Source organism: Erithacus rubecula (assembly GCF_903797595.1).
Source record: "Erithacus rubecula genome assembly, chromosome: 24".
Lineage (NCBI taxonomy): Eukaryota > Metazoa > Chordata > Aves > Passeriformes > Muscicapidae > Erithacus > Erithacus rubecula.
In genome coordinates, this window is record NC_136676.1 from 5281529 (window position 1) to 5308841 (window position 27313).

Sequence of the window (27313 nt, forward strand, 5' to 3'; positions counted from 1 at the left end):
TGACCTAGAACAAACTTCTCTATGCTTACAATTCTCACTGTTCCAAAGAAATCTCACTTGAGTGTTAGAATTTCCCCACTCAGTGGAATGCAGTGATGCCAATTCAGTTCCAGTCTCCTGCAGCAGTGTCCATACAGCCCTGCAGAGGGTTTTTTGTGTCCAATGATTTCCTGGGCTCTCCAGGAAAACAGGAACCAGCTGCTGTGGGATCCTGACACATTGAAGGGAGGAGCAGCACCTCAGCAAAGCACAGAGAACTCCAAAAACATCCCAGAGCTTTTTATTTTTTTCTGGACAAACAATTTTATTTTCGGTAATGCGTCTATACACTGTACATTCAGTCACTGTGGTATATAAGCATAGCTATTTTCATACATAATCTCATAAAGTCCTTTATTTTACAATATTATCTGCATCAGGGGGAGGGGATGTGGAAAAGGGGGTGGAAAAGGACTATCAAGGTACACAGCGAAATAGATAAATATGCCAAGCTTTTTTCTTATTTTTTTTTAAATCAGGCATTTATAAACAAGAAAGCATACATTACTTACATAAAAATAGTTCTAGAATAGTAGAGTAAGTCATAATATTGTCATTAGCAGCAGCATAGGAGAGACCAGGATAACAAAAATGTGCTGAAATGCTATTGGCTATTATAAATGTAAAGATTTATTTTTCTTCAATTGAAAAAATGTCATTTCTGTGAGTTCTTTCAATTAAAAAAAAACAAAACAAAACCAAAAAAAACAAAACAACAACCAAGCCAACAAAAAAACTTCTCTCTAAAACACATGGACTGCTGAGAGGGCAGAATGGAACAAAAACCAACCTTTTGGTAATAAAATACTTTACAGTGAAAATAAGGACAAATAAAATGCAAATGATGGAGAAAAGGTTATAACCCACATTGAAAACTTGCAAAAAGATTTTGTTTTGTTTTTTCCTAACAGACAGCAAAGGTTCTTCTCAGTTAAAAACACAACTCATAAAACAAGACAACTACCAGGTAAGAAAGAGTTTTGAAAAAGTAAACACCATATACACTTATAATACAACAGTGTAAAATGAAAAAAAGTATTTACATGTTGAATTTACTTTTAATGTTTTTTTTTTACATTGGCTAGTTCTGTTTGAAAAGCAGAATATTATGTATAGAGTTAGCTGCTCCATAGATATGAATGTTATTGCTGTTGGTTTTTTTTTTCCCTTCGTTAAGTCTTCACTCAGTAATAGAAACAAGGAGTAATTAAACTGAATATACAAGTAGTAATATATTTGTAGGTACAGGGAGAGTCAACAGCCTGTATGAAACACCTCTTCTCCCTTGGAACTTCTTAAAGGAAACTAAAGCACAGAGGGTGGGGGAGATGGAGGGGCAGCCCCTCTCCCTGGGGATGCAGCAGGGAGGGGGCTGCAGGGAGAAGGGGTTCCAGGGGACCAGACCCCCACAGCTTTACTGAGGTGTTGCAGACACAGGAATGACCCCAGAGCTCCCTGGCCTCGAGCACCTTCACAGGGGGGCTGCTCTGCAGAGCCCCCCTGGGACAATCAGCCTCTGGGGCTGGGACACAGACACTTCTAATTACTGTGAATTTGAAATAAATTACACACTCTGCAGAAAGAACATCTGATCTGCAGAAAGAACAATCTGATTGTTAAACATGGTTAGGAAATGCCCAGGAGTTGAAGCCAGACCCAGCCCTGGAGCCCCTCCTGGGCAGTGGCTGCTGCTGGAGAATGTTTGTTCCTGCTCTTCTTGCACCTTATTTATCTTGGTGCTTTAACACCTTAATTGATAGAAATGGCCTTTCACTCCCAAGGACCAAATCCTGGGAGCTTTGGGTGAGTTCACCTGCAGGTATGGCCCTGCCTGGAGTGACTGTGAGGGGACAGAGAGGAAACCCAGCTGGAATTCTGGGTGGGAGATTCTGTGCTGCCCTGTGACCCTTTACCTGTGCAGCACAGGTGAGGCTGCCTGGTAGTCACTGACTGTTTTACTGTTCTGCTTCTTTCCTTTGAAAATCCTGCAGATTTCCTTCCTTCAGAAGTGTGGGAGCCTCATGCCCAGTGAGTGACTGCATCTCCCTGGACACAAAAAGGAAAACTCATGGTGTGCTCAGGTGAGTGGCTTTTCCTGGGAGAAAACAGCTGGACATGGACATGTTGCTCTTTTTTGGGGTTATAAAGGGAGAGAAACTATCACAGATCAGGGGGAAAAACCCAAACTAGCAAAATTTCCAAAGCCAGGCTTCCATGAGCTGCCACAGGAGTGGGGTCAGTTCTCTGTGTGGTTCCCAACACAGCAGTAAAGCAGAGCACGAGAGACTTGAAATGCACAAAAATGATCAGCTACAGCTACAGTTGTTTAGTTTCCCTTGAAGAAATAAGTGGATAATACAGATCTGGAAATCATAAGGCTGAGAACATTTTTCTGCATACTGCATAACAAAAGAACCCCTTTACATAAGACAGTAATAATGCCCATTAATGACTATATGGCAGTTTAATCCATGCATATGATTTAATAATTGCAGAAAAAAACATACAAAGAAAATAAAACCCCACATTAAAAAAACAAAAAACAAAACCTGCTCAAGCATAATCAAAATTCCTTTTGCATTGCACTTTAGAAGGAGATCTGCACCTAGAGCCAGTCTCCAGCATCCCAAACACACAAGGGCCAACCCCTGTATCCACAGACAGGTTCAGGTCATTGACTTGGTGACTGTTTCTTGCTCCCAACAGTTTTACATTGTCCCAGTAATTCCACTCCTTTCATATTTCTTATTTTTTTTTGTACCTAAAACATATATATGAACTTCTTTGTTAATGCTCACAGTTACTATAATGGTTACTATAATGGTTTCAAGCAAACAGCTCTTGTTGAAAAAAAAAATAAAAAAATCTCTCTAATGTACTGTAAGTAAATACCATAATTTTAGGATTGGAAGCCGCTTTCTGTCTACTGGGAAATAATTTTGAAGCTTACATAGTTTGCATTAATGTCCAAAAGCAAATAAAGATTACTGGAAATATGTTTCTTCTTTTAGAATAACTCTGGGTATGACGATGCATAGGGGGTTCTCTTTTTTTTTTTTTCTTTTTTTTTTTTTTCTTTTTATTCATTAAGGTAAAAAAGTGTCAGCATTGCCTAGAGAAGATGCTGAGAGGAAAAATGAGCTGGAAGGCACATCTGCAGCCCCAGATCACATTTTCACTTACTTGAGTGTGTCAGAGGTGAGTGTTTATGGGTGAAAATTAATTTTCTCCTGATCAGTAAAGCACCAGCTTTATTTGTTAAGCACTTTTGGGAGCATCTCTGATGCTCCCCAACTTGGGTCAGACACTCAGCCACAAAACCAGGCTCTAACTGACCCAGCAGCACAGGGGGAGTTCCTGCTCTGGGGATTCTGGACCTGCTGGATCCTCCTTTGCTGAGACAGATGCTGATGGGAGGTGCCAGTGGTGGCAGATTGGGTTCATGGTTTGCACAGCTCTTAGGGCAGAATCTCAAATGCTTGACATGTACAAGAAACAGGGAATAAAATGCAGAGTAAGATTCTGACAAAGTGCAGGTTTTAAAAAATAAAAAATAAAAAAACCTCAGCACCATCCCCAAGGCAGTGATGGTTTGCTGCATTGTATCCCCGGGCCGCGGCTTGGATCCCAAAATTAAAGTAATTTCTCTTTTTAAAAACAAGAAAGTTTGTTAAAAAAAGACGTAGGCTTATTCACAGCAGCAAAAATGTTGGTTTTCTGTTCTGTAGTATCCGACACTGCGACGTTGGACTCTCCTTGGGCACAGAAATCCTGACTGACAGCTCAGAATGGAAGCAGGGAAATACTGAATTCATGGTAAGATGGTGCAACAAGATGAGTTTTCCAGAAAACTGAAAGCTGAAGATTTCAGAATGATTTCAACACACAGATGTCTCTGCTTTGTTCCTCTACCAACTGATCACCCATTTCCTTCCTTTCTTCCTTTCTTTCTTTTCCCAAGGCTGAGGTGCTCCTGGGTGAAGTCTCTGAACACAGGGGGGTCTGTGGGGCTGGGCTGGGGCTCTCAACCCAACCCCTGCTCCTCCCCTCACCCCCTGCACGCTCCTGCAGCTTCTCTTCTTCCTGTGTCCAGGGCAGGAAATGGACATCACTCATTCTAAGGAAAAAAAATCAACTTGGAAAAGCACTCTGAACTTCTCCTACACCCACGTGACGGGATGGAACCAGGATGGCTGGAAAACTGCTCCTGACATGGATGGCATCATCACCACAGAGGGGCTTCTGCACAAAGAATCCCAAAGCCTATAAAGTCATTAAAAATTGTGCATCGAAGGTTTGTGTTTTATTTTTTGTCTTTTTTTTTTTGTTTTGCTTTTAAAGGTTCATTATAAAAATCTTGTTAATTTTTTTTTTCTTTTTAATACCAAGTCTGTGTAATGAATTATTTTAAATAGCTTATAAGAAAAGTTGGTTTGTTTTTAAATTCCAAAATGTTCCAACAGGCAGGAGAACACAAAGCCACTGCCGTGCTCGCCTTGGACTCCGGGTTTAGCTGGACCACGCTGCTTTGCTTGGAGTTTGCCAGTAGAAAATTTGCTGTGGACTTAAAAGTATTTTGTTTACAAACACTTTGTGTTTTCTAGGCACAGTAAGATGTTGTGCTATATGGATTGGGAAAAAAAAAAAAAAAGAGGCGGAATTCAGTGCTTCTGTTCTAGAGAGTAACAACATTTGCCTTCCAACTACTGAGAATCCACATTCCTAAAGCGTGTGCCAGGACACCACTACTCACACGTGCACTCCCAGTCCCATCTCTCCCTCCCTGTGCTGGGGGACGAGAGCTCAGTTCTCCATGGGGCTCGAGGTGCTCTCACTGCTGGGCTGGCTGCTGGCTTTAGGCCACAGTTGTTCCTGAAGTTCCTTGACCACCTTCTCCAGGTGCTCGCGCGCCTCCCGCTCGTGCAGCAGGTCCGCGCGCAGCTGCTCGCGGTCGGCCTCGGCGTGCTGCAGCTTCACCTGCAGGTCCTCGATCTGTGGGGACACACACAAGGGCTGGGCACAGCCTGCACCTCCCCACACACCTTCACAGGGGCAGGGAGGCAAGGGAATGGGGGCTCCAGGCAGAGGATTATCAAGATTGGGGTGAGGAAGGAATTCCCTGTTCCTGTTTTGCATACACTACTGCGGTACAGTGCCTGCTTGGCTTTGAAACCTAAACATTCCCAGTGTTAGCTCCAGAAAGGAAGGGGAGAACCAGGAGAGTTAAGAAACAGTTCAGGAATTCATTAGTGCCACAGAACTCTGGTCACTTCTTCAAGCATGGCTGCCATTTCTTTAGGCAGCTCAGGTGTTGGCCCAGGGGATTCACTTTCAGTTCCTTTACAAAGATTGTTAAGGGAAGTGACCAGAAAGGGCCTTGGTGCTGAGGGGCCAGACCTGTCCCAGCTATGGATTAAAGCTCTGCAGTGTCCCCACTTTCTCCCAGCAGGAGCTGCAGCTGCCCTTGATCTCCCTGATCTCCTTGTTTGGTGCATTCTGACAGCAAAGGCAGAGAAAACCCCCGGGACTGGAGGGTGCAAATATCAGAGAAACAGCACCCACTGAGAAAGGAAATGCCAGCAGTCAGCAAAGATTGCCCTTTAACAATGAAAGGAGACCTCAAATGTTTTGGGCTAATATGCAGGTAAACCTCCCCCATCCACATTTAGATTTCTAGTTATCAAGGCAAGAAAATGAAGGCATAAACCACAGATCCTCAATGGGCATTAAGCATCTAATACTTTAAGCCTACACAGAGGCATTGCCACCCTGACTCTCTTGTCTTCTCCCACCCTGGCCTGATGCTATTTCTGTCAGACTGAGCCTCTTTAGAGAACTGTGGTTTCCTCAAAAATAATATGTGACCAACTTCCTCTTACACCCCAAGCTGTAGCTATAAGGATGTACAAAGCTTTATTTTAAAATTTCTCAAGAACTTAAGTTATAATGACATCTTATAAAATTCAGCCTTGGGAGTGAGTTACTCACAGGAGTTTTCTTAGCAGCTGTTCCAGCCACAAAACAGGAACTGCCATGTGCCCTTTGCCCAAGGACAGCTCTGGGGGATCAGGGGTGGCTGTGACAGGGGTGCTGCAGGGGACACTGCCAACCTGCCAGGCCTGGCCTCAGCAAAGAGGAGTAATTGGCTACTTGAGTTCTTTTTGAGGGATACTTAGCCCTTAAGCTTAAACCTCATCTATTCCTTCCCAAGGAGGGAATGCATTAGGAGACTGAAAATGCCCAGTGTCACACAGTGACCCCCAGGACACATCTGAGCCCCCAGGCCCAGCCCAGCCCCTTCACCTGCCCTGGAGCTGCTTCCCAGGGCTGAGGGAACGCCCAGCCTGGGGCAGCTCTGTTTAGTCTGGACACCCCTTATCACCCCTTATCAGTGAGACATCCTGTGATGCTGAGAGGAAGCCCCACATCATTTCCTGCTCCTGGCCAGACGCGTCTCAGCGGGAGCAGGCGGCCACTCCCCTTCCCCTTATCAGAGCCCTGGAGATTGTGAGCTTTGCTTCTGGTCTTCCCCTCCTCCCTTAAAGCCACCACAGCAGGGACCTGCAGCTCCACCAGCACCTGTGTCTCACCTCCTGCAATTCCTCTGCCACCAGCTTCTCAGGGCTATGCTAAACTACATAAAGTATTTGAAGTATACACAAATTCAAGTATGTTAAACAGCAGCTTTTGAGGGCTGCCTTTAACACGGGACGAGTTTAAAATTCGGGCTCCATTTTTTGGAATCCTGCTGTCTGTTTCTCCCTGTGCCCTGGTCTCACCTGTGCCGAGTACTTGGCGCGCAGCCGGCCGGCCTCGCAGCCCTTGTCGCACACGCGGATCTGCCGCGCCTGCTCCAGCTCCCGCTTCAGCCGCACCCGCGACTCGTTCGCCTCCTTCATCTTCTTCTCGTTCTCGGCCCGCAGCCGCTCGATCTCCTTCCGCAGGTTGCGCTTGGCCTCCGTCGCTTCCCGCAGCTTCTCCTTCTTGGCCACTCGCAGGAACTCCAGCTCCTGCACACACAGGCAGGCAGGGTGAGGGAAGCCATCCAAACCACGCTCCCACCTCCTGCTGTTTGTGACCGCGGCTGAACCCCGCTCTGAACTTTGCACGGGCCCTTCTCCTTTAAATCCCGGGGAGCTCCTGCTCTCCAGCTACCCTCAAGCCCAGGATAACAAAAAGCTCAGCGCTACAGCCCCATTTTGCTTTGTCAAGCAGAATAGCTGCGACCATCTGGGCCTGAATAAAGATGAACTGCAGTTGGAGAGAGCTCCAGCACCAGCTCCACGTTCCAAACCACCCGACTGCAGTGCCTGGGCTGGAGCTGAAGGCTCTGAAGATGCACAACGGGGAAAGTGCAGCTCTGAGCATCCTTTGTGTAGGGCAAAGCTCGACAGGACATCAGAAATCAGTTCCATTTTATCAATCCCCCCAAAAAATCCACTCAAGGCAAGGACAGAACACAAACTGCGTCGTTTCTAGCTCTAGGGTGTTGTAGGTGACTGGGATGAGTCCCAAGACTCCTGACAACCACCCCAAGGACTGCTTTGTCACAAGAGCTGGAAAACTCCAGGCTAAAACCTGAAGCTGAACAGAAACCACACTTTCCTCTGGGAACTGCCACTCCCCTGTCCAAGCTGGGAGCTGCTGCCTTGGAATCTCAAATCCTTGAGGGAACCATTAATTGAAGTGATAATGATAAGGAACCTTCAAGGTACAAAGGAAGAAACCACTAAGTTGTTAAAATACATGTTCACAGCAGGTACAGAGATGTGGCTCACATTTCCTAAATGGTTAAATTAGAAACTAAAAATCTATTTTTTCCCCCAGAAGCAGCATTTCCTCCCTGTCCGAGTCAAACCCTGCAGCCCCGGCTGCTGTGAAGTAACACTGCAGGGTCATGGGAAATTCACTCTTCTGACAATCTCACTTCCCAGCCAGGCCATTGTTAACTCTGGAAGTACACACACAGCCCCTGGAAATACACACACAGCCTCTGGAAATACACACACAGCCCCTGGAAATACACACACAGCCTCTGGAAATACACACACAGCCTCTGGAAATACACACACAGCCCCTGGAAATACACACACAGCCTCTGGAAATACACACACACCCCCTGGAAATACACACACAGCCCCTGGAAATACACACACAGCCTCTGGAAATACACACACAGCCCCTGGAAATACACACACAGCCCCTGGAAATACACACACACACCTCTTCTGTGTGTGGAACTGGGAACCCAGACCTTCCCAAATGGAGAATGATGGTTGGACACCAGAGTCTCCTGCCCCTGACACAGGACTTCATTTAACACTCAACTGCTTCATGTAATTCCTGCTTTAAGTACACACTCTTTAGGTATTATGCATAAGTGTTTACTTTTAAATATATAAAATAAAACATAGATTTACTGGAACACAATTTGCTCAGGGTAACTGAAAAAACCAGCATCAGTGCTGGTTCTGTCTCCCACACTTGATCAACCAGGCCTTGTTTACTCCCTCCTATGGATTCCAGCCCCAGATGGGAACAGCTCCACACCAAATATTCAAAGAGGACACACAAATCTTCTACCTTGGCTCCCTCTTCTATTTCTCTGCACTCTTTTTACCCCAGCTCAAATAAAAGCCAGCTCACCCATCACTGTGATCAGTCCTGACCTGCAGCCCTGCCTGACCATGATACAACTGATGGATCCAGGATTTCCAGAAACAAGGAGCTGCTTCCCTGAGTGAAGCTCAGCAGTGTGGCCATGGGATGCCTGACAAAGCCCTTACTTCAGCTGTGGCTGTGTCCCAGGAACACCCTCCCTCACAGAGCCTTTAAAACTCCAGCTAAAGCCTCCAGAAATGTTTCCTGTTCAGTGAAATGAAAACAAAATAAACTCTGCTGGACTAGAAGATTTTTTCAGTAATGAAAAGATGTTGATTTTGGTAACCATGGATTTATAACCCAAGGAAAAACAGGTGGCAAGCTTAAAAATGTAGGACTGGTTCCTGTGCTTTGGTTTCCCGGCTGGATTTACAAACAGAGCCCCAGCAAAGGCTGTTGCTATTTGGGAAAAATGAGGCAATTCCTTTTGCAGAGCTCCCTGCTGGGCTGTACCTGGCAGGGCAGGGCAGGGCAGGGCAGGGCAGGGCAGCCTTACCTGGTGCAGGCTGCGCTTGGCCTGCAGGGCTGCATTCAGCTTCTCCTCCTGCTTCACCCTCATCTTCACCACCTCGTGCAGGAACTTCTCTTTGGCTTCTTTGGTGTCCAGGCCACTATCCAGGGCCTGCCTGAGGTGCTCCAGCTCAGCCTCCAGCCCGCTGCTGTGGGGGTCAGGGTGTGTGGCCACCTCGTAGGAGCTGTTGACAGGGGCTGGGGGCTGCATCCCAGGGGAGCTCATGTCCTTGGCAGAGCTGGAGGAGGTGAAGGATGGGGAGGAGAGGGAGGATAAGGAGGAGGTGACTGGAAAACAGAAACATTGAAAATTAATTTTAAAATGTCAAAAATTAAGACATAATTATGTACAACTCATATATACGTATTACACTGCTCGAAATGTGCTGTCCCTTTTGTACAGAGACACTTAATAATCAATTTAAAAAAGGAAAGGCAATTAAAAACCTACTCATTTTATACTTTGATACGTGAAATATGATGAAAATACAACCTTGACATAAGGAACAGAGTTCAATTTGTTTGAATGATAACTGTACAACTCATGTCACAAAGGCACCACTGAGGCACCGGGCTTCCAGAATTCCATTTCAACCCCACAGAATCTTCACAGCAACCCCCACCCCAAATAAACCGACCCAAAGACATCCACAAGCGCCACTTACATTCTTCCCTGGTTTCTACTTCAATCTCAGCTTCTGATTCCTTGTCCTCCTCGGGGGCAGTGGCCGTGCTGGCCGCGCTGGCCGTGGCCTCGGGGGCGGCCGCGTGCTCGGGGCCGTGCCGCCTCTTCCTGGGCTGCGCCGCGCCCGGTCCATCTGTGCCGCGCGCTCCCACCGCGGCACCGGGCACGGCACCGGGCACGGCACCGGGCGCGGCACCGGGCACGGCACCGGGCACGGCACCGGGCACAGCACTCGCCGCCTTCTGCTGCGCCGGCGGCGCCAGCGCCACGTTGGGCGCCACCGCGCTCTCAAAGCTCTTGTAGGAGTAAAAGCTGGTGCAGAGGGGAGGCAAAAAGGGACAATGGTCACGGTGCTGCCTTTGGGAGCCATCCAGGGTCCCGCTCGAATACGCGCGGGGATGGCAGAGACCCCGCTGATCTACAGCAGCTCAGAACCTGCCCATGGCACTGCTCAGTGTTTGGCCCTCCCATCCCAAATGCTAACAGCACCAAGATGAGATCTCACAGAGCCTGAAAGCTGTTTCCTCCTGCTCTTCATGGCACTGTTGTTTTACCCAACTGGACAGCTGGAATTGTGTCTATCACAAATGTTTTGTAAACTCAAAACAGCACTTCCCTAAGGAAAACCATGGAGTGGAAATGCATCTTCTTGTGCCATTGTGATTCTGACACACACCTGAGTGTCTGTGTGTAAAAATCACAACAACCAAGAAACCTTTGGTTAAATCTTGCTGTTAAAGGGGAGCCATAGCATAACGTTAAATATATGGAATTTTGCAAAAAGCAGAGTAAAGACTTTGCAACTTCAATTCAGCACCTACAACATGATGTTTTATCAGTTACAATTTCTCCTGGAGCTGTTGTAGGTTTTATCCAATACTGAAATCAGCCAAGTTTCTCTCAGGGATACCAAGGGCACTTACACCATTTCCCTACCTAGTTTAAAAATTAGGATATGTTGATAAGATTTTCCCCTTCTATTTTCCTTTTTTTTTTTTTTTTAATCAATTCCCACAGCTTCTAAGAAACTTGTTCATAAGGGCAGCACAATATGTTCTCCATAATATCCCCTAAAAACACCTGGTCACTTAAGTCAAACTTTCCAAAGAAATCATCACCCTCAGGCAGAAATCTGGCTCGGAGGTTTTTCAGACTGCACAGCTCCAGTCTGGCACAGGGATGTCGAATTGCCCTGACACTTTCTGCTCTCAGTGTGACACCAAGGTCCCACCTGCTGTGGGTGACTCACTCAGAGCTGCTCCTCTCCAAGAGCAGAGTGTCTGGACAGGTCTGACAGGAACCCCCAGGGCCAGGGCACACAGGGGGTTTGGGGAAATCTCTGCTGCCCTTGTGGGGATGGGAGGGGATGGAGCTGTGCTGGGAACAGGGACTGCTGCAGGTACCACGGACAGGGGCCTGGAATGGCTGCAATGACTGCCCCAGGACAGGGACTCTGCCTTCCTTTCAGCAGCAACGCCCAAAACCTTTGATACTTGTACCCCCAAATCCAGCACTGCCCCCTTCACAGAGCCTCTATGGGAGGTGTCACTTCAACCCCCCTTCATCACAAACCAGCCACACCTCTGTGCTTCCTTTCTGCAGCTGCAAACGCTCTGACTGAGCACGGGGACAAGCCCAGATGCAGCCCCAGCCCCCTGTCCCCATGCAGTGTCCTTACCTGTCCCGGATGAGGGCGGGCAGGTGGCTGGAGAGCTCCTTCTCACCCGCCGACACCGCGGGGGACCAGGGCCGGAAGGCGGAGAGGCGCTGCCGGGGATGGACACAGCCGATGCTCTGGGGACAGGGCAGCACGTCAGTGACTGCAGCCATGCCTGGCACAGCCAGAATTACACAGGGGATACCCAGGGAACCACATCAGTGACTGCAGCCATGCCTGGCACAGCCAGAATTACACAGGGGATACCCAGGGAACCACATCAGTAACTGCAGCCATGCCTGGCACAGCCAGAATTACACAGGGGATACCCAGGGAACCACATCAGTGACTGCAGCCATGCCTGGCACAGCCAGAATTACACAGGGGATACCCAGGGAACCACATCAGTGACTGCAGCCATGCCTGGCACAGCCAGAATTACACAGGGGATACCCAGGGCACCACATCAGTGACTGCAGCCATGCCTGGCACAGCCAGCACCACACAGGGGATACCCAGGGCACCATATCAGTGACTGCAGCCATGCCTGGCACAGCCAGCACCACACAGGGGATACCCAGGGCACCACATCAGTGTCTGCAGCCATGCCTGGCACAGCCAGCACCACACAGGGGATACCCAGGGAACCATATCAGTGACTGCAGCCATGCCTGGCACAGCCAGCACCACACAGGGGATACCCAGGGAACCATATCAGTGACTGCAGCCATGCCTGGCACAGCTAGCACCACACAGGGGATACCCAGGGCACCCTCAGTTATCCCCACAGCTGCTCCCCCCCACCAGCCACGATCTCTGTGCTCAGGGGTTCCAGAGGGGAAATGCATTTGTGGGTTTTGTTGGCCAATGAGCTCTGGGTAGTTTGTAGGGATCACAAACAGCTCCTGAGCCTTGCAGATTCCTGGACCTCAAAGGCACAAGGGAATTCTTTACTTCCCTGTCACAAGCCACGTCAATGAGCACTGGAGGGTGACAAGGAATCTGGGGGGACTAAGAAAAGGATAGAAATGTCACTGATTTAGAAACCCTGGGCATGTTCTTTCCCTCATTTTCTCCTCTGGTTTCAGTGGAGTGATGCTTTGTGACAATTTAATCACTCTTGATTACAAAATATTCAACAATCACCTTATTAGATGAACTGGATAAGGACCGTAACCAACTGGACTGTTTTTCCTTCTCAGTAGAAGCTGGAGATTGGGAAGCAGAGTCATCTATTTTGGGCTTTTTGGAAGCTGGAGGATCTGAAGAGACCTGAAACAAAGGCAGGAAAAAAATCAAAGTCAGAATTCCTCATTTTGCAATCAGCTTACAAACAAGTAATAAGGCAGAAACAAATTTTGTTATTTAAAAGGAAGAAACTCTGGGTGTTTTTCTGCTTTTTCAAATGTAAGCCCAAACAAAGGAGTGCAAACAAGGGGCAGACACAGACTGTGACATAACACACTTCAGTCCTTCATGGGAGACACTCAGGTCAAGTGTGCATGGCACAGGAGAGATGGGCAGTGATCAAAGGGAGACACTCACTCCAAGCTGCAGAGAACTATCAGCCTTTTATGATTTTTGCATGCAGAAAGGTAAGTTTAATGTGGTTGCTGAACTGGAAAGATTATTTTAAACGAGAACAGAACAGACTTTGTTATTCTGTTTGCAGTGGTTGTTATGCCGATGACTTCACTACCCCACAGCTGCAGTGGATTCTGGGGGTGCTGCCAAGAGCTGCTTTGCCTTTTCCACAAGTGGCTCAGCTTGGCCCATAAATCATCCTCAAGCATAAGAAAGCCCTTTGGCAAGCAAAATCCCTTTCCTTCAACACTGTGAAGGAATAAAATTCCTATAGTCCCAGCGTGGCTTGCAAAAAAATTGGTAACTACTGGTTTAACTGGTGCACTGGGGATACCAGCTGGAAGCCCTGCCAGTACAAACACCTCTCACAGCAGGGAGGGAGAAGGTTCTGGACCTTGTGCTGCATCATGACCAGAAACAATAAAAGAAACATCCCACCCTGGTTTCTATTCCTTTTTCTGTCTTTTTGCAGTTCCAAACTCTCCACCTTTCCCCATTCCCACTCAGCCTGGCTCCCAGAAGGGTGGCAGAACCACACTGCAGAAATTCATAATTGCTCATATTTGCATTCATTGGTTTCATCCTTTCACTTCACTGTGATTTCTGTGGGCAAAGAAGTGTTGATCCAGGTGTGTCTGGAGAACCTGGGGATGGCAATATCCTGGGAGCCTGAAATGCTCCAGCCCAGGTGACAGGAAGGATCCCATCTGTGTCCTGAAAATCAGTTCCCTCAAGGCCCCTTCAGTTGGGAACTCTGAGGCTTCTTCTCCAGGTGATACTGAACCCTGAGCACTGTGATTTAAATGATTTACCTGAAAAGCACCTGCAGAATTGTCCAACTGCCCTTCTCAGGGCTCTGTTCCCAAGAGCTCTCTAACTGCACCCTTTAGCTCAGGAGGAAATGTCAGCCTCAGGTCCCGGCAGAGCCTCTGCTCCCCTGGGACAGGGCAGATGATTCTCCAGCCCATGTGGCAGCAGTCCTCAGTGCCCTGACAGCCCAGTGTGCCCAGCAATGTCACCAAGCCAAGCCTGCAGGGCTCACACAACATTCCCTGGCACTGCAGAGCTCGGGGCAGCTTTCCATATGGAGCAGATGAAGGAGGATGACATGGGAGGGGGGTGTGTGTGTGTTTGTGTGCGTGTGCAACCCCCAGGACAAAATTAGCCCATGCCAGTGCCAAATTCCAGCTCCATGGGATTTGCAGCAGATTCTTTGGGCACAGCTTCAGGCTTCCCCAGGGCTGCCTCCTGCCCAGCCATGGCACAGCCCTCAGACCCAACTAGGAGAAGGCACTGCTGAGCCTTTCTGTAGAAAACACAGGACAATGCACTGGAAAAGATTTGTTTCTGCTCTCGGAGATGCTGCCTGTGCAGAATTAGTGACAGCATGAGAAAGGCATTTGGCAAGTGGCTCCTGATCCCAGCCCTATCCACTGGGGATGGGGAGCTGTGTGGGGAGGGGAGCTCGGGCTGCAGGGTGGGGAGGAAGGGGGGCTTGGAATGGAAAAGGCAACAGGTGGCAAGACTCAGCATGGAACCCGTCCCTCCCTCCCCCCGTCCGTCCGTCCGTCCGTCCTGAACATTCTGTCCAGGCCCCAGGAATGGGCCCAGAGCAGGACCCAGCTCTGGAAATGGGGAGCAGGGGCAGCCCTGGAAAGGTTGGGGGGGGATGTTTCACCAGAATGATCTCATTTGTATGTTTTAAAGAATCATCTCCAGCTTTCTCCACTATCCCCCTTCTTTCGCCTTCAAGTCAAGGCTGACCCCAAGGACCAGGGGGCTCTGAGCACAATCCTGGGCAGTGCTGCTTCACTCCCATGTCCTGAAGCCTGTGCTGGTCAGGAAACATGCTGGAGAAAAGCAGCAAAGGATCTGTGTACACAGGGGGAAACAGGGCTGTCCTCCCCCAGAGGGATGGAAAGGGCACAGAGAAGGAGGTGCTGAGCCAGCCCCCAGGTTTTTCTGACCTGGAGTCATCTCCCAGCCTGACACTCCTGAGAACCCAGAGCTGCTGATGTGGAGCAGCATTCCAGAGGGCTCAGGGCAGGACACTGCAAGCTTTGGGAACTCCCCACCCCTATCCCACCTGGGCTACATGGATCATCTGCAGGAATTGCCTCTTGGTAGATGCTTTAAAAAACCCACCTTGGATTTAGGCTTCACTTTAACAACATAAAAATACAACAATCCCAATAGTTCCTACTACAGGAAGAGCCTCAGATGTGGAACAGGACAGACACTGAGCACCAAATTTCCTCTCCATGTGACTCAGGCATTACCTCTGACTCCAGGACAGATTCCAGGTATCAAGATACCCCACTGACACTTCCAGCCCAGCCACAGCAGCCAGCAAACCTTGGTACTGCTTCAAATGGGGATGATTTGATTTCATTTTTGCCCTGTAGCAAATAATGAAACCCACACCAAGTTGCAAAAGAAATACTGAAAATCCGACCTAACTTTTTTGCCACCTTCATAAATGATTTATGAAATATTTGAAGAAAAACTCGAGAAGACTAGAATAAATATTTCCTTATTTCCTATTCATTTTTATTTCCATTGGAGGCAACTTAATAATCTGCTGTCAAATGGGCTTTGTGCTGGGCACAGCCACTTGTTAATAAACATTTTCTCCAATCCACAGATGGAAGAAACTTCAGGATACAAAGTGGGCCCAGAAATGCTTATGTGAAACATTTACTTAAGCTTTGGGACTGCTGGTTTCTGAAGCAAATTTTAGGGAAAAATAGATAGAGAAAGATTTATACAGTCACTAAAAAAAGATTTCAGAGGTACATTCCAAAGGGAAATTTGGGCCTGTGAACTCTGCCAGCCATTTTAAGGCAAACCGAAATTAGGCAGCTCAGCCTGGCCTGCAGCCAGCCAGGGCCACATTTGACATGTCAGATCAAATTTTCTACTTCAATTAAGTATTACAGTAACAAACCATGAGACCAGTGGAAAGAATTTTTGACCCTCTCCTTCTCAGGAAGACAAACCAGAACCAGCACTTGCAGGTCAGGCAGCTCAACAACACTTTTTGCTACAAACCCAATGGAAATTGAGCCCAGAAAAAAATTCTTATATTTTAAGATGTGGGAGTGCCTACAGATTTGATTTTTGATGCTCAAGTATTTACCAAATATATTTCCTGAATAATTCACTTTTTTTCTCCCTGCTGTATCTCAGTGTCACACACCTGGACTGAGCAAAGACTTTTGCTCCCTCCTCATCCTTTGCTACTCTGCCCCAAACCCACGACATGTTAATGAAAACTGGGCTGCTTTTACCTTGTTAAGAATAAAAACATCAACAAGTGGAAAACACTTAGGAGGCCTCCATACCTGTTGAATTTTTAGCTTGGAAATGTACCTGCAAAAACCAGCCCATGCTCCAAATCCTCATCTACCCTCTGCTGGCAAAATCTCCCCAAGCTGAATTGGGCAATAAGTCCCAAAAGCTGGTTAAAGGCAGAGCTCAGGTGAACCAGGTTGATGTGCACTGGTCCCTCTCCCAGCTGGGCTGGCTGCACTCCTGTGCTGCTTCCACTGGGAATCCAGCCCTTGGCCCCATCCCCTCCTTTAGAGCAGGGATGGGAAATGTGGGCCCCGGACCAGCAGCAATCCTGGCACATCTTTAGAAATAAAAGATTTCATCTCCCCAAAGCTACTGAGCTATCCAAACACAGAGAAATCTGTATCCCAACCGCTTGAAAAATTAATTGGGAAAATACTGCGAGGCTGAAGAATTCCATTTTGCATCCTTGATGCAGGTGTAAAATCAGAAACGATTCCACTGGAAAAGCAGTGATAAGCAGAGAAAATAAAAACCGGGTTATAAATGCAGAGTGTCCCCTCATTGTGCTGATTGTCACCCCGAGAACGGGTGGGGCTTCCTGGCCCATGGGATTCCCCGTCTGGGTGCACAAACTCCGCCACTTTCTCAGCAGGGCTGGGCTGATGCAAACCCCGAGAGAGCCGGGGAGGCTCAGCTGGTGCAGACAGCACGGGGTAAATCCACAGCACAGCAGCCAAAGAGAGCAGCCCTGCCCCACAAGGAGCTGCCAGTCTCTGCTCCACCGTGCTCTGGACTCCAGAAAACATCTGCATAAACCAAGGTTGAGCAGTCGGTGTCTGAGCCCTGCTCCTGCCCCTCGGCTGAGAGAACTGCAGGGTCTGTTCTTGGTGGCTTTCCTGGTTTGCTTGTGTGACCACAGAGCAGTCACACCCAGCTGAGCAGCAGACAGAAAATGGGTAACACCACTGACCCATTTTGAAAGGCTGCCATGACATTTGCCTCCTGCTTTGACTTGGAGCACAAGGATGCAGTTTTATTTTAAGCTCAGTGAAGTCCTGGCCTGAGCGGCCACTCCTCCTCCAGGAGCACCCAGGAGCTTTTCAGGCTCCTGCTGGCACAGGGATTAAGAAGTTTCCCAGCTGTGTAAAATGGCATTTCAGAAGGAATGTACCTTGACCAGTGACAAGGATTCAAATCTACTTCTGGAGGTTACTGAGACCACAATTCCCACACCTGGGAACTGAATTTGGAATTTTCCACGTGCTGCTTTCACGAATCACAGGTTGAACCACATGAGAAGGGAGAGGGCTCTGACAGCCTTAAGATTTCTTTCAGATTTCCAATTAAAATCAACTTTTTAAATGCCCAGTGGAGGTTTCTTCCATGTGGGAAAAGGGCCCTTTATCCACATCCTCTAAGCCTCCAGGAGCACGTTGCCCATGGCCAGAACACTTCTTCCTAAAGCCTCTTTGTGACGTGGTCCAGAAGTGATTAATAAGGTTTTAGAGGTCTTTGTAAGGACTGCACTTTCACGTGGATTAGAGGAATAAATATATTCAGGTACAGATTGAAAGCTGGGGAGGGTTGTCTCCATAATAGAAAAAGCTAAAAATAAAGCTGTGCCACGGAGCTGTAAGAAGATTTACTGCTTGTCTACTGTAGATATTTAAAAGAGAAAAAACCTACCACACTGCGGTGTCAGTTCCAGGGAGCGTATGCAGCATTTGTTTTATTTTTTTCTTTTTTTTTTTTTACAATTTTGGTTTCATTGGGCAGGAATCCAGACTTTCCATCTTCCCCTTTTTTTGCTGCTCTGGTGGAAGCACAAGGACTCATTTTCCCCTGTCATTTTGGGACGTGTGATTACGGGAAGTATTTGCTTTCTATTCCTGCCTTCACAGCAGATGCTGGCTGCCAGTGTGTCCCCCAGGGCTGACCTGGGGGGAATCTCCACCAACCACAACTGCCAGGCACAGGGAGAAGGAAAAATCCCTCCTGGACTGCCCTGCTCTCCCTGCCCACGGATGAGCCTCGGGGGCTTTGTCTCCTCCTCAGAGGGGGCTCCTGGGAGCCCAGGGCTGATTTTTCAATGCAAACACACCTTCCCAGCTGGTCTGGAAGAACTGGATGTAGAGAGGAGATGGTTTGGTCATGTGGCAGCATGGGAAGCTCACCTTAAAAAAACTGGGAACTGAGTTTTTCTCACACCTGTGCAGAAATCTTTAATTTCTATGGAAACACTTCCAAAATTTACAACAGCAGAAGTGAAAAGGGACTGGGCTGTTTTATTTCAGACAGTTTAAAGCAAAGTCCTGCAAGTACCCTTTGATAAATTCATTTTGCAAAGGCAAATTTAAATTATTTTCTAGAACACTCTACATAGCCCCTGGCATAAGTCATCATCCATTTTCAAAGCTTCTTGGCTAGCATAAAAGAAAGAAAAAAACCTCCATTTTCTCTCCTGTCTCAACATTTCTTTCCTTTTATTCCTTTAGCACAAAAATTAGGCCAGATGACATCTGCTGATTGCACTTCTCCTTGGGAGCAAACACAAGGCATTTCTAGCTGTGCTACAGCAAACCCAGCAAGCACCTCCCAGGCCCACCCAGAGCCACCAACCTTAGACTGAAATGCAGGGAGCAAAGGCAAATCTTTTCTGTTTCTCACACACCAGTCAAACTGCTGGGATTCCCACTGGGGACTTCACTGCAACTTGGGAACTTTTTCCCAAGTTCCAGGAAACTTGGACATGATGAAGATTCTACCTGGAAACCTGCATTGATAATAAATGTTCAGCCAGCTCACCTGAATGTTTAATCCCTGATCTCTACAATTATGCTTTTAATTTACTGTTCTCCTGCTACATCCATCACGTGGAATTACTCTTTGATATAGATATGGATCTATAAATCCATACAACTCTTCCAATCTTCAAAAGATAATGACTTCTTAATAGCCATTCTCTTGGTCTCAAAATTCTATGAACCTTCAGTAGTTGCTCACAAAATCAGTATTTCCCCATTCAGAGTGATTCTGATTCCTCCAGAAATCCAAACCCACTGTGGGGTGATACCCTCTGCCCAGATGGGAACACTGAAATAAGCCGGGCAAAAAGGAAAAGCCATGTGAATGTGGCTCCCTCAGTGTTAAATCCCTCAAATGAAGCACCCCTGGTTTGTTGATTTTTCTGGCAAAGAAGCCTCTGCAAAGAGCTGAGCATTTGTTACATGATGTGCTTGCCTTTTGCCTCTTGGCTGATGCAACTGGAAGCCTCTTTTCCACTGGCTAAGAATCTGTTTTGCCTTTCCAGTGGAAACTAAAAGTTACAGCTTGAAAAGAATTCCCTGCCCTGTGGTCTGAACCAAAACAAAACAGCTCAAGTCACCCTTGCCCCTGGCACAGAGTGCTGGAGCCCAGCACAAAGCAGGTCAGAGGGGCTGAGCACAGGGAATGGCCCCTTTTCCTCTGCCTGTTTTTATTGGCAGCAGCTCCTGGGAAATCTGGGATGCCCTGTCAGGACCAGGGGAAGGAGAGAGACCAAGGGAGGGGAACAGGGGCAGGGATCTGTCCCAGAAAAACAGGGAGCACTTCTGGCACTGGGAAGAACCAGGGGGAAGGGAGTGATGCCACAGGTTCAGAAAAGCAGAATTTCCTCTGTGGACAGACTTGCTGTGCCCAGTTTATGGGGTCACAGTTCTGGTAATTACAAAGCCCTTTGTGAACAGAATTTTCTCCTCACATTTTCTCTGCAGTGCAACCAGGCTCCCTTGCTGTAAAACTCAAGTTCCAGCTCCAAACTCTCCCAGGCATCTGTTCCTGGATTGTGGAGATGTCCACCCTGCCAGCCAAGAGCCTCAGTTCAGTCTCCAATGTTATATAAAAGGACAAGCATTCCCCTTGTGACTTCCACTAATTCCAGCACAGTTCAGGAAGCCAAGAAAGGAGAGAGGGAGCTCTAAAACTGATAAAACTGATGGGCTTTTGATGCTCTTTTGTCAAACTCCTCTGCAGCACCTGGCTATGGAGCTGCAGGCTCCAGAGTGCCCTGATCTGGGTCCCTCTGCAGAGCTCCCTGGGGCACAGAATCTGCCCTGACTGCACTGAAGAGCCACCAGCACCCAACCTTTTTAATTCTGGGAGGAAAAGCAAACAGCACAGAAAGCAGCCAAGTCAGTAACCAGTCCTGATTTAACAATTCTCCCAGTGCAGCTGAAGAATTCTCAGCCAGCCCTCTCCCAGCTCATAATCTGGAGTTGCTGCTGGCCTGGCACATGTGTGTGAGCGTGTGACACTGCTGCTGAGGGCAAGGGACAGCTCCTTTTGTCAGCTTAAGCTGGGACAAGAGCCTGAGGACATCCCAAGGAATTACCTCAAAGGATGAAGAGCCAGGGGAGCACATCAAGCACAGTGCCTCACACTCACCTGGATTATTTACAGGGCTCCTGCTCTGCATCCTCAGCCTCCCCCTGCAGCAAAGTGCATTTTAGCAGCACATCTGGCTGCCTGCAGGGTTGCTCTTTGGTCACACAGAATAAAAACTGGACAGAACAACTGGGATCCTCAGGCTGCAGAAAGGCAGCACTGCCCTACATTTATTTTTCGTTGAATTTCATTTACTTGAAATGACCACAGGAAAAGCTTCAGAGAATTCTGGGAGATTCAGTGTGTGTGGAATGACAGGACCTGGAGCCAGACACAATGAGGTGTAGGGAAACAACTGCAATTACCTCCAGTACCTTCACAAAGTCACTGGAACATCACCACAGAATCTGAATTTTCTGCTCCACCCAGTGCCCAACACAGTTTTTAAATCCAAGACTGCTTCACATAAATATCAGTGAAAGTCAATACATCGGCCATGGATTAATAGTTACAAATCCTATTAAGGTTACAAGGCAGTGCCATGGAAAACCCCCAGTCCCAGTGGGAAAAAAAACAACAGAGCGACGCCTCAGTTATCTAAAATCTCACACCTTGAGTCTTTCTATCAGAAGATTCTATTTCTATTTCTATTCTGTTTCTATTCAGAAGAAGAGGAGTAACCACACATATATATTTTAGGTGCCAATGGCTTTAAGTTACTGAGCAAATTTAATATCCTTTAAAGGAACTCAGTTTTCAGGCAAGCACTGCAAGAACACACTGAGGAGTAACATCTCCATGCACAAGAAGAGAGGAAAAACCGAAATTCTTTGCTTACAAAATGTTTGGAAAGCTGCAGACAGGCAGATGCTTCCCTAAGCACCCGAAAACCACGGTGCTCTGCAGTTCTAAGAAAGCCACAAGAAGCTCATCTGCTTTAAGTAACAGTTATTACTCCTGAACTGTCCCCAGAGCTCCCAGGATAAAAAGGCAGACAACCAATTACAGTCTTAGACTTCCAAAGCTTATTTTGCTGCCTTTAGAAATAAGCATCACATGCTCTTTCCACCAGACATGGAGTTAAGGGGGGTTTAAGAGGGAGGAAGGAGGAGGAGGAGGAAGGAGAGGGCCCTTGAATTTGCTCTTTGTGCCAAAGCCAAGCAGCAAAGCAGCTCTGCTGTGTCAGGAAGGGTTTGCTTTGGAGGAACCTTCAATGTTCCAGTGAGTGATTTGTCTAAACTGAGTTAATTTTAGCCACAATATCCACCATCCTGTAGTGATGCACTCAGGAAAAAAAAAAAAAAAAAAAAAAAAAAAAAAAAAAAAAAAAAAAAAAAAAAAAAAAGGATTTTTATCCTTCAGAAGGCCTGGTCACCTTGAGAAAAGAGAAAAACTTCCAACAGTTACCAAAAAATTAAAATAACTGAGCAAAATCACATGGTGGGGTTGCTGGGGTGTCCTGTGCAGGGCCAGCAGTTGACTTGGATGATCTTTTTGGGTCCCTTCCAGCTCAGGATATTCTGTAAAAATATTATCCCCTACACTGGGATGTTCAACATGAACACCATCACTGAAAAAGAGGTTTTTAGCAAATTGTCTCATCCAATAGACAGAATTTTGACAAAAAGCCCACCCATTTCCCTCCTTTTTCCCCACATAAACTCACTTTTTGTCTAAGTGATCTAAGAGGAAATGCCCCATGTATGTGAACATGGAGAGAGAGAAAAACATAACATTTCAAAAAACCCACTTTGTGTATCACCAGATGAGGCAGCAAAAGATAACTTGAAGGGGAAAATGGAAGGGGAATAGGATGGACAGGAGGGGGAAATCTGGGACACTCCAAGAAGGCTTTCAGTTCTTGTATAACACGATGGATTTAAGCCTTTAGGGGAGAACTGGCTGAGCAATTCTGAGAGCAGCATGACTGGGCTGTGTCTGTTATCAGGAGAGCACACAGGGAGCTTTGGCTGTGCACACTCCACATCCACCAACAAAACTCCTGCTTTTCCTCCCCACTGCACCCCCCTCATGGCCACAGTGACAATGGGGGGCTCAGAATGCCCAGAGCCCCCAAAAGGGCTTCACTGCACCCCAAACCAGACCCCCCAACCCATCCTCACCAAACACTCAAACCTCTGGTTGCCCCTATTCAGAATTAACAGGCTTTAAACACAGATTTTTTTGCAGAATTCAGGCCTGGTTGGTGGATGCACAAGTCCTGTTTGTGGTGCCCCAGCAATAAACACAACCTGAGCTGGGCTTGGCTCTCACTTCTCACTTTGCTCTTACAATGCAAGTTCTATTCCACATCCCCATTCTGTGTGTGGAACGGGCCTGACCCCTATAAAGATGGTCAAATAAATATCTGGTGACCTCACAAGTATGAAAATAAGCTTATTTGAAAGAAAAAGTATATCTTCAGGGGGTTTGGCAGTAACTTTCAATTATTTTTAATTGCCTGGAAAATTAAAGTAAGAAAATAGTGTGGTATAAATGTTAGGGCACATTATTAAGCCGTTTTCATAATATCTTAGCCATAAGCTTAACAGACAAAAAGGGGTTTTTTTTTTAAGCCTAGGTCATCTGTTCAATATGAATGGCCTGTCTGTTCCCAGACTTCCTCAAGGGGTAACTGAACTGAAATATTCCATGATAGAAACCAGATTCAGTTTGACCTGGTAGGCAGTGAGAACTCCACTGAACCTCCAAGCTTTGGGTTTAATTACAAACCAGCAGAGTCTGGGCTGCAGCCCTGACCAGAAACACAAAGAAAGGGGATGAGGGAGAGTTTGGAGCTCTAAATGCCAACGTCCCTTCCCCCACTTGCCTTTGCTTAAACCATAGGGTGCACTTTTTTCTTATTATTGTCAACACAACCAACTTCCAAACTGCCAAATAAGATTTCCAAGGTATCAGTCTGAGACCTTTCTGCTTGTGGAATTCTGCTGTCCCAACACTGACACTACACCACACCCAGCATGGGGACCAACAGCTGAATTCCAGACTTCCAGGTCTCATATTTGATTTTCTTCTTTTGTCTGATACTTGGAAGCCTCAAACCCACTTGAGTTGAACTTTTCTAAGGCAGCTTCTAATGCAGTGACTGACACACACAAGGCTTTGAGAAGTACTGGAGCTTAAAACCATCCTGAGCAGCTGATCCCAAATGAAGCCAGACCTTACAGAAAGCAGAGGGTTGTGGTGTTCCATAACCTGGGCAGAATAAAACTGTGTTTTGGCCATAGGAGTGATATAAACTGGCAGTAAAAACCTGACCTTTAAGTCTTAGGTCAAGGAAAAGCCTGACTCAGACCCTGACTACAGGAGAGCAAATGCTGCACATCAGTGGGAGCTGCAGGGACATCACTGCTCTGGGACACTAAAGGTTCACAGGCTCTTTCTACACCCAGCACACAAGGATTCATAAATAAATAACAAATCAAAGAAGGAGGTGGTGTGTATCCATCTAGAAGAGGGACAGGAAATCTGTCTAATGCCAGGAGGTGAAGTGAGGGTGGATCATGCACAGAAGGGATTTAAAAACCATAGGCTGAGTTTGTGGGAAACTGTGGTAACATGGATGAAGGGCTCAGATCTGTGGGGTGGCAACAGAAATGTCAGATATCTGCAGTCAGACACAAAATCCCTTTTTCCTGGGAGGAAGGAGAGAACTCCCAGCCATTTTCCAGAGGACAGATTTGGCACAGGGTCCTGTGCTGCTGCTCTCTGGGTATTCCTGGGCTGCTCCATCATCATCCAGAGCAGGGCACTCAGTCAGGTGCCTGCACTTGCTACAGAGAGACAGGGATGAACAGCAGCAAGATCTGTGGGGGAAAATGGCCTGACACCTTCCCAAAAGGAACAGTGGCAACCCAACTCCTAAATCTTTACCTACCTCACGTTACAGTTCTCTCTGTCCTATTTTTCTGAGACTGAATATTAAAAAGCAAGTTAACTTGAAGGTTTAACAGAATATACCTATGTCAGGTGAAGCCTGAGGCCTCCCCTGGAGAGAGCAGTGAGGGATGTCACTGCTCCCTTTGCCAGTGGGACCAATTGTCACTCACTGGCTGAAAATTCCTTCCCTCCCCATGCATGGCAGGAGGAGGTGATGAACCCCAGAAACCAAGGAGAAGGGGACAAGATGGGTTTGATAGAGGGATGACTCCAGCCAGGGTCAAGTTTTGTGTCCCCAAGGAAAATCACAACAGCCTGCAAGTACAAACACACTGTAGTGCATTTTGACTGCAGCAGAGGGAAGCTGACATTTCACCCAAACACAAGTGAGGCTGAGAAAATCAAAGCTCACCTCAAGGAGAGTTTTGCAGCCACTAAAGGAAACAAAAACTATCACCTTTAGGTAGATATAAACCTAATTTAAGTGGTGCATCAGCCAAAAGCTTCAGAGGCCTCAAACACATTAAGGCAAAAAAAAAAAACCAAAAACCCTCTGCAACCATCAAAGCTGTTCCATACACATGGCTTGAGAATTATTGTCCAAGAAATTCAGGCAGGTTCCTTCAACCACGATAGGAAAACTTCTGCTTAGGAAGGAAAAGAACTGAACCAGGCTGCAAATTCCCCACTTCTGCTGAACTCTCTGACAAAAATCACAATCCTGCTCTCAACAAGGCCAAGTTCAGCCAACTTCCCTAAGGAACAGGCTGAGCTTTACAGCAACAACTGCAAATGGAACAGGGATAAAGCAGCAAAATCTCAAGAGAAGGGAGAGAACAAGCACTTGAAACACCAAACAGAATCCCAAACCTTCATTAAGGAGTAGAGATTAATTTAGTGTGAGAGAAGGTGATCAGTGCCACTGGTGCTGTGCTGGAGTGGGAGGCAGGAGCAGTGGGAGGCCAGGCAGATAATGCTGGGCTCAGCTGTTCAGGGCAGCAGCTGTCCCCAAATCCTCACTGGAGGGAAGAGCCAGGAGGTCACGGGAGTCACGATTATTTGGAATGAAGAGGGGAAACAATAGGTGGGGGCCCTCTGTCTTCTTGCCTTTCTCATGGCTTTTGTGAGCTGCTGCCTTCCCAGAATAGTGGCTGCACTCAGGGCAGCTCAGGGGCTGGGGCTGGACAGGCCTTTTCTCCCCTGCAGCTCCACAATTTAAAAGGAAAAGTGACACCTCCATCCCCCCCCATTTGTGAGCCTGAGCATCTCTGCAATACCTTCAGCTGGCCAAGGAGGCAGGGGGAGGCTTTGAGCTTTAGCAAGGGGTGGAAAAAAGCTCAAAACAGACTCAGTCCCATGAAATTTATCTTCTCTGACCCCCCTCTTCTCAGCTGAATTTCTCTCCCAGGACAAAGCTAAGGCCATACTGCAGGACACTGTGACAAATCTGTCAGAACAGCAGCTTTTCCTGAGCCTGCTCCAGAGGGGAGTGGAGACACTGCTGTTTGATAGAGTAGGAGAGAGCTTGTAGCAGCCAGAGGGCTAAAACAGGGTTTGTCAACAGTTCACAAAGTTTAGTGAACAAAAATGGCCAAAAACTTGGCTAGCTAAGATTCTGGCCACCACAGTAAATAACACATGATGCTTGACCTGCCTCTCCCTGCAGCCTTGCATGACCTCGGGCAAGGCATTGAACCCTGATCCAGCCAGGGCTGCTGTGCTCCAGGAATGCTGCAAACCTGATCCCATCGCAGAAGAGCTTTAAAGTGGCAATTCTTACACAATGGGAGAGTCTAAGTCTGGTTGGGCTTAGAAGAGCTGAAGTGAGAGTGTAAACAAGGACTTCACTGCTTCCTTGGAATTTCTGATGAAGGCATGGACAGAAGAGACTGATTTTTCTCACAGAATTTTTCTAACCAAGGCTTGCATATCCTGACTCCTACTTTGTGTGAGTTGGGAGAGGAGCAGGTCTTGATCTTCACTCTGGGATGAAACTCTTGCAGTCCTGCTGGCTCAAAAGGTGAAACATAAAACGTTTAATTCAAGATTAGCAGTCAGCATTAAGACATTCCTTGCCTGTACCAGTAGGGATGAGCCTGCTGAAAGCTGCACTGTGAGTAATATTAGGGTAAATCTGAGATCAGAGAAAACTCATTTCTTGTTTTAAGTGGTGTTTTCCCCCTTTTTTTCTCCATACAACTTTAATATTAGATCCACAGGCTAAGGATTGTTGTAGGGTGCCACTGGAATTGTTTAATGGGATACTTCTTGGGTTATAATCTTGGTAAAGAGACCCACATGTGGATTTGAGTAACATCTTGAAAGAAGATTGAGTGTAATAAGGTGGCAGACAGATTGAAAGAAGATTAAAACTCATTTGATCCCCAGCTCCCAGGCAAAGCACAGAAACTCCTCCCTGTCCTCCATCCCATACACACCTGACCCAACACTGCTAAGAGGCAGAAGAATAAAAACCCAACCAAACCCAGGTTTCCCTTCTGGGACAGGTCTGATGTGTTTGCACAGATGAAGCCACAGGGGAGTCTGGATATCCCCAGGACAGGCTGGAGCACCTTGCAGTGATTCACCAAGTCCCAACTCTTGGTGATACCCAAAGT

General features: G+C 47.2%; 1 protein-coding gene across 1 annotated transcript in view; it reads right to left on the reverse strand.

Annotated features, from left to right (window-relative positions):
* Positions 1-264: 264 nt before the first annotated feature.
* SKI (SKI proto-oncogene) overlaps positions 265-27313 on the reverse strand; it is a 99494-nt gene continuing 72445 nt past the window's right edge. The window contains exons 2-7 of the mRNA XM_079326179.1: positions 12699-12824; positions 11574-11689; positions 9876-10207; positions 9197-9498; positions 6819-7049; positions 265-5031 (exon numbers count right to left, since the gene is read on the reverse strand). Coding sequence (XP_079182305.1) covers positions 4843-5031; positions 6819-7049; positions 9197-9498; positions 9876-10207; positions 11574-11689; positions 12699-12824 — 1296 coding nt within the window. The 3' untranslated portion in view covers positions 265-4842. The remainder of the gene's footprint in view (positions 5032-6818; positions 7050-9196; positions 9499-9875; positions 10208-11573; positions 11690-12698; positions 12825-27313) is intronic.